A 7,835-nucleotide genomic window follows, 5' to 3' on the forward strand; every position below is an offset into this window, starting at 1 on the left:
CATTCAAAGCAAGAAGACAGACCAGCTCTGTGCAGAGTATGATATAAAGTTAAGTGCACTTTAAAGTCCTGGAATATTTAGAAAGGTTATTCCCTTTAAACTGATGCCAGCAAAAAAGCTTGCATTAATTTAGCAGAACTCTGCCTCAGTTAAGTATTTTAGATGATTGCCAAGGTATAATAGTGATGAAGAATTCAGTGCCTAACAGTAATTTTTTGTTGTTGCTGTTGAAAGCATTTGGAAAGGACACTGAAGTCTTCTTGTATATCCACCATTTGGCAAGTATAGGTTACCCATTTTATTTGTACAGCCAGGGTATAGGTATGATTCCTGGAACTACACCAAGGCAGGAGTAAACTACTCAAATTCTGTCAAAGCTAAGTAAGTTACTGCTGCCACTTCAAAAGATCACTTAATCACCAGCCTGAAGTTCAATTCTATGAAAAACAAAGTTATTGGGCATCGTACAATCCTTGTTAAATACTATACGAGTCAACATAGTGACTAATGCTGCCAGCTTAACCCACAATTATGACGACTACAGAACGCAGAGGAGAGAAGCAAGTACAAATTCTATGTTATTCTGGGAGTTGCCCAATGCACATCAGTTTAGAATGTGTTCTTGTTTCAGGCTACAACTTGTAAAAAGCAGAAATAAATCCTAAACACTTTAGGGGTTTTGCAAGATAAAATCCTTAGGCTAGCAATTCATCCAATATTTGACATCTTCAAAACAGCTATGAAACCCACGTCGTCTTCTTAGAGCAGGAAAACTAAAAACGTAGTTCTGCTTCATCTGAGATAAACATTCTCTCTCTGTTTCTCAACTCCAATTAGCTGTGGCTAGTAATTACTCCTAAGTTTTGGGTCTTTTTTGGACTTCAGAACTTGCACTTGCTTTGTTTAGAGTGAAATCAGAACAGGAATCACATTTAGATTCACAAAGTTTGATATCCAGCATAGCTTTTTCTTCTGCCAATTATGTAAGCAACCACTATAATGGCAATCAAGCCAGCAAGTGCAGCACCAACTACAATTGGGATTAGAATGCTGTCATCATCCAGCGAACACTCCTGGGCTGTAGATGAGAAAAAGGTTGCAACAAGGAATAAATAAAGACAGAATACTTGCCAAGTGTGGTATAAAAATCTGTTTTCCTTACTATGGTGTTAAAAAATCAAGTATTATTTATTACCTCTTTAAACTAAGAGAGAAAGAACTGTGGATGTCATGGGCACATCTAGCATATATTAAGCATTGTAATCACTTGGAATGTTTGATAAACTATAGTAAGCTAACGGAAGTACCCCTGGTGTACAAGTTTTCATGTGCACAAGATCTGTCCCAGACAAGGAAGTAGCCATTCTTCTACTTTTAACATGGAACCAGGCTTATCTATTTCATGCTTAAGGCAAGTCTGGTGCTTTTACTCATTAAGAATGAAGTGACCTAGATTTGGCATCAAGAACCTATCCAGAATGGAGATATGTTACAGAGAGATGAAGTAACTATAATTAGGAGAAGGAGGAAGCTAACTGCAACTTGAACTACAGAGTGAAATGGGACCCTAACTCTTTAGAACATATTATGATAAATACTGTTTACCCTGTATACATCTGGGGAGTTAACTTACGTCTGCTTAAAAAAAGAAGTTAAAAAATCTAGTTAAAAGTTAAAAAGTCTAGTCTAGTAAGACTAGTAAGACTCTGCTGCAAGTGTTATCATTAAGTACAAAGACCAGGTTACACTAAAGATTAAGAAAGAGGTCATTTAAGCCATTCCAGTTTTCCCCAGACAAGACCAGGATAATGCAGCAAACAAACATTTAAAAAAAATAAATCTTTCTTTAGTTCTGGATATTCCAAGACTGCTTCTGAAAGAAGCTCTGTCAGTTCTTCCCAGCACCCAGCACTGTATGTCAAGATAATGTCAGCTAACTTCTAACCTATTCTGCAAGGTAATGCTTAAGTCCCTCTTCAGTGTCTCTAGCTCCTTCGAGTTTTATGAAGGAGAACCAACACACCTAGCAGACATTTTAAAGTGAAAACAAAGCTTTCCTTGAACTCGAATGTCAGTCTCAGAACTTCGCTTCATTCCATGTGCAAGAAACCCCCAAAACAACAAAATGAGCTTCAAAAATAAAGTGATTGTGTCCAATGCTGGTGCTTTTAAGCAAGTAAGAAATTCGCAAGCATTGCAAGAATTAACAAAAGAAGAACTCTCACCTGTAGAGAACTTATTTTCCTTCACGAGGAACGGCTGAATCCATAGATTAAAAGTATGTATTTGGAGATCTTCGTTAACCTCAAGAGTTTGCTCTTTTCGGCACATATAAGAACTACCAAGGTAAGCATCCCACTTGCTGAAATTGTTGTTATCTGCACTCGAAATGACTAAACAAAGCGGGGAAAAAGAAAAAAGAAATTTGCATGCCCACTTTAAATGTAAGAGAGTTGCTAATAGAATCATAAGACTAAGGAGCTGAATCTAGAGGGGCCAACTTTTCAACACTCACTACTCTGAAAAACAAGGTAGTCTGAAGCATAATTGATCTGCTTAACCAAAAGAAAACAGGCACTTAAGCTATTACAGTACTTAGCAGTAAGCTTTCCTCCATATAGACATGAAATTAGGTTTTCCTTGTACCTCCACTCATCCCAGCATTGCAGAGTTGTGAGCATTTTAGCTTTAGCGCCCTTTTAACTGCAGTAGCCGTGACAAGCAACTCAAAAAAACCAACCAAAAAACAATATTTTGATTTGGAAAAAAAGCATGCTTTAGTTTTTGAAGAACTATTCTCTTTTCCCAGTGAGAATTAAGTAGAAGTGGTTGGGAGACATAGCAACATCTTCAAAGACGACAGCCGCTGCTTTAAGAACAGCAAAAAGGTTTAGGGTTGGTACAACTGTATTTCACACCTCAAAAGATTATGTTACTGGAAACAGTTATAAATAAAGCACTCAGTTTATGTATGTTTATCACAAAGAGACCCCATTAGCAGAAGTTTCAGGAAAAGAGAACGATCCCATACTGGTATTTCAAGTAACTCATAGCCATTTCTGCTTATCACTTTTGCTCCTACCAACTTAAAGATTTAAAGTAGGAAGTAAGCATGAACACATTGAAAAAAGAATCAGAAGTATGTGATAAATACAGACACTGAATAAAAGCTTACACTTGCTTTAAGGAAGATACGATTTCTTACCAGAACCATTCAGACGGTTGAGCAGCGTAACATTCACCTCTTTCAGATAAAATTTTTGTACGCCTGCACTTGTATTTTTCTGTTTGAGGCAAGAACCAACTGTCAGTGTGCAATTCTGCATTTTTAACTTTAATAACACACACTTTACAAAGGCTAACACATTTACCACAGTCTTACATTTTCTACAACTGTAACCCAATTCTCCATTTGTCTTGAGGCAGTCAGCTAGCCAGTTCCACTTCCTATATGGGAACAGCTGACCACCAGCTAGTGACAGAAGGATTTTACTACGTGTGATCATCATGCAATCCTGTTAAATTGGAAACTTGGTTTAAAATAAAGTAAGTTACTTACAACAACAAATGTGAAACCAATCAATGTGCTATTTCCATCATTCAATTTCAAAGTAGCTGTTGTATTACCACATGTACCATCTGCGATAGTTGTCTTTGGATTGACGTTGATCAGAAGAGGCTGCAATACAGACATACCGTGTCAAAGACATGCAGCTGCCATTAGGAAAGCATTGTTTCAGGGAGCAGCAGTCTTAGGCTAGAAGAGCTTGTCATGAATATGACAGCAGTAAGACTAAGCCTGGCTACTATCAAACCAATGCTACTTGAGTTAAGTTTACATGCTGGGAATACTGAAGGAAACAAATTGCCCAGTGTAGTCTTATTTTGTTGACCTACTACAACAGGTTAGCTTTGGCTCCCTCTGTGGGGAAAGACAGTATCTGCAGGGACCAACAGCCTTAAAAGCTAAGAAAGTTCCAGGCTTTTAATTGTCAGAGGTACTCCCACTGAGGAGTTATGTAAGGTTTCGGAGCTAGATATTATGCCACAAAACTATTCTGAGGTCAGAGGGGTGCCACGTACAATACTTAGAAGCAGTTCTGGACAGCCAGCAGCGTACAAAGCAAATACCCTGCACTTGCATTTCATACCATATAACTACAGCAACCTTTCTACGCTTCTAAAATAGAAGAGAAGCACCTTGTCTTGGGAAACATTCAGCTGCAGCCCCACAGTAGCCAGAAGACAAGTTTTATTTCCACTTTTAAGAGAATAGTTTCCTGTGTCTGGATTCTCCACAGGTTTGGGAGCGGTTGTTGGAGCAGGTGATAAAGTGGTGGTAGATGCAGTAGTTACATTGGCAATAGTAGGCGGAACAGTAGGTGCAGAAGTAGGAGTATCAGCACGACATCTAGACTCTGAAAAGAAATTTTAACCACCATTTCAGTGCTGAAATTTTATTAAACTCTTATGACTCAGAGGTCACTTCAATACAGATACCAATTTCTCTGCTGAAATCTAGGCTCATTGAGAGTCTGCTTATCACCAAGTCAGAAGTCTCAAACTCAGCACTACAGCACAGTATCCCAAACAGTTTACAGCTACGATTTACTCTCACAAATTCTGTAATGCCCGCAGTTTTAAATTCATGTAGCATATGTAGTACTACTTATCTCCGACACACGGACAAAGATAGCTAAGTGGTTATAAAAGTGTGATATGTATTTGCTTGTAGGCAAAGCAAGCAACCCTATTAAGCTATGTGTAGCAGGACGATGTGCTCATCTCTTGAGTAGTTGAGCTGTGAGATGAGACAACAGGCTCTGGACTATTTAAATAAAAAGCAGAGGCTACCACTGAAAATGGAAGGCAGTCAGTTAAAAACCTTGAAGCTCCAATGATCTAGTCAGCAACAGTATTTTCAATACTCCTATTACTGGGATACACACTTTATTAGACTACCACCTTGACATGGGAACAATCTACATTACTATATACTACTAAATCTGTTCTACTTATCTATTTTTCCAGGAACAAGGAAATACCGACTAAAGGATATTTACATGAATATTATTCAACATAGCACATCTTAGAACCAGTGGATTATTCATTATGGGGCTTTGCTCCCTGCACTAAGGCGCAATACAAAAAAGCTCAGTCACACATTGAAATGCTCACCTTTTTTACTGATTGTGCCATTCTGAACAAAAGCCTGCACAGTAACATTCCAGAAAATCTGTGTTACGTTTTCTGCTTCAAAAGAAGCAGTACTATGACACACGAAGACGTTGTTCAGTTGAACCGGATGCATAGTACCCTTTACAACAATAGTAATTGGTCCTACAAATAAACACAAACACTTTAATACCTTATAAACTACAAGCACATTTATAGGTAGTGTTATGTTTCATATAATTCCATAAGACAAGGTGTAAGAGAGAATTGAAGTTTAACAATCCTAACCTCTCTTGAATGTTTTACCTATGTGTCCTGACCTGAAGTGCTAAGTAATGCAGAGAAGTAACCAAACTTCCAGAACTAGACATGCCATTACAAAAAGTGAACCTCTTAAGTTTTAGTTTCAGGGAGATAAAATCCTATTATTAGTAGGTATTAGTACATGCAAAACCTAACGCTGTAGTGCTCTGCTAGGTGGAAGGTCCAAGTGGTGCACAATAAAATGAATCTTCCATATGCCTTTTGTCTACTAGCAGCACCCCACTGACCAAGGCTGTTCAAACAGTTAATCCTCCCCTTCCATTGCACTAAAAGGAATTATACATTCAGGAAATCTAACTAGTCTGTATTCTTACACAGTAGGTAGGTATGATGAACGATAGTTAGGCAGTATATGGCATAGAAGTCATTAGATACATGATTAGTCCTTCTGACTTTGAAAAAGCCAACCAAGGTCAGGTACACGAGATCTGACACTTGTGGCCAAGATTGTTTTGTAAGTAGGATTCTGCACTGAACATTACCTTTTCTTTTAGCATCAGGAAATACAGCAGTATCATTGGTGTTGTAAGTAAATGTGATGAAGTCCCCCTGGTAAGTTTCATTGTTTTTTGTAAAGTTAATGCTCCAAGAGTGACCTTCTCCAAACTGTACTGCCAGAAGTGCAGCTTGTGTGTCATTGCCACAGACGCTTCCATTGTGTGTCACACTGGATGACAAATTCAAGGTTGCATTTTTCTAGAAGAAAAGGATAATTTAAAATGTTTTCACAGATAGCAGTTCTTCCCCATGACAACGTTATAAACCTGCTGGAGCGAGATGGAACCTTGCACAAGATTAGTGAGATTATTTTAGGTTACGCTACAAAATTATGAAAAAGGCTCCCTGACATCTGACTTACAAAGGAGCCATATCAAATTCAAGAACAGAAGTACAAATCTAACTTGGCTGTAAATCTTGACCATGCTGAGCTGCAATTTAGACTTACTATTTGGGCTAGAACACTACTATACTGTTTTTTTTGTATTATTGAGAACTTATGCTTTGTTTTAAAATGAATATTTAGGAACAGTCTTAACAATTGACTTCGTTTAAAAAAAAAAAGTAAAAAATCCAAACATCCTAGGTAAAAGAGTATACTTAAACTTTTGTCCAGGAAAAAAATCGAGTTCTCAACAAAAGTTACTTCCAAATACTTACATAATCACTACTGTTTGTTTCATATTTTATCGAGAATTTCATCATCCATTGTGCATACAGGCACGTAGCATTAGAGGCATCCTTTACATCTACTTCCACTGCATAGGACTGGAAAAAACCTATAAGACAGGATTATTAGCTATTAAGACACTGCTTTTACTTCATTTTCTAGAACCACTTAAGAGGACAGCTCATTACAAAGTAGCAGATTATTTCAGGACTGGATTCAATTTCCCAGACACTGAAAGGGATTTCCAAAAAGTATTAAAACTAGGAAGCACACCATGAAGTTATCAAAGCTAGATAAAAAGTTGAGAGAATATTTTACGGTCTGTTTACCTGACAAAGACTAATAATCTAAATAAGCACTAGCCTTCTAGTGACAAACTGAGTAAACAGAAGTGCATGAACACAGCAATTAAACTATGTTCTGCTTGTACACTATGGTCTTCCTATTATCTTAATCATAGAATCATAGAACATCTCAAGTTGGAAAGGACCCACAAGGATCAACTCCCTGCTCCTGGCAGGATTACCTAAAACTAAGCCATGTGACTAAGAGCGTCACTGAGATGATCCTTGAATTCTGACACGCTTGGTGCCGTGAGCCTGTTCCAGTGACCGACCACTCTCGCAGTGAAGAGCCTTTTCCTAACGCCCAACCTGATGGAGCTCAGTTCCATTTCCCCATGTCATATCACTGGTCACAGAACAGAGATCAGCACCTCCCCCTCCACCGTCCCCCTTGAGGAAGGTGCAGACCGGGCAAGGGAACCCCTCAGCCTTCTCTTCTCCAAGCTGAACAAGCCAATGACCTCAGCCGCTCCCCAGAAGTCTTGCCCTCCAGACCTTTCACCATCTTGGTTGCCCTCCTCTGCACACCCTCTAATAGTGTCATGTCCTTCTTGTACGGAGGAGCCCAAAACTGCACACAGCATCTTATGCATTTCCATCAGTGGTACGACTCAAGTTGACCTCTCGGAGATGAGACCGGGGTGCCTTCATTGTGCTTCCACAATTTCTGGCTCAAAAGACACTGACGTTAAATTCTGTTTACATTTTTATGGAACTGGTAACAGTTGTTGGATTTTGCAGCCCAGCAAAGCCCAGCAGCGGCACTCCCCGTAGCCTGTTCCGACCTGACCCTGGGCGGCTGTGACCGTTGACCCCCCCCCACC

The 7,835-nt window shown here is 39.0% G+C and overlaps 1 protein-coding gene across 1 annotated transcript; it reads right to left on the bottom strand.

Moving 5' to 3' along the window:
* Positions 1-459: 459 nt before the first annotated feature.
* Positions 460-6,777, bottom strand: LAMP2 (lysosomal-associated membrane protein 2). The gene is made up of 8 exons (XM_009889275.1): positions 6,658-6,777; positions 5,982-6,195; positions 5,179-5,340; positions 4,201-4,418; positions 3,560-3,679; positions 3,206-3,284; positions 2,226-2,393; positions 460-1,078 (listed from the first exon to the last, which is right to left on the bottom strand). Exons 1-8 carry the CDS (start codon positions 6,700-6,702, stop codon positions 939-941), a joined length of 1,146 nt encoding a protein of 381 aa, XP_009887577.1. The 5' UTR covers positions 6,703-6,777; the 3' UTR covers positions 460-938.
* Between the last annotated feature and the right edge of the window lie 1,058 nt (positions 6,778-7,835).

This window comes from Charadrius vociferus, unplaced genomic scaffold (genome assembly GCF_000708025.1).
Source record: "Charadrius vociferus isolate BGI_N301 unplaced genomic scaffold, ASM70802v2 scaffold7, whole genome shotgun sequence".
Taxonomy (NCBI): Eukaryota; Metazoa; Chordata; class Aves; order Charadriiformes; family Charadriidae; genus Charadrius; species Charadrius vociferus.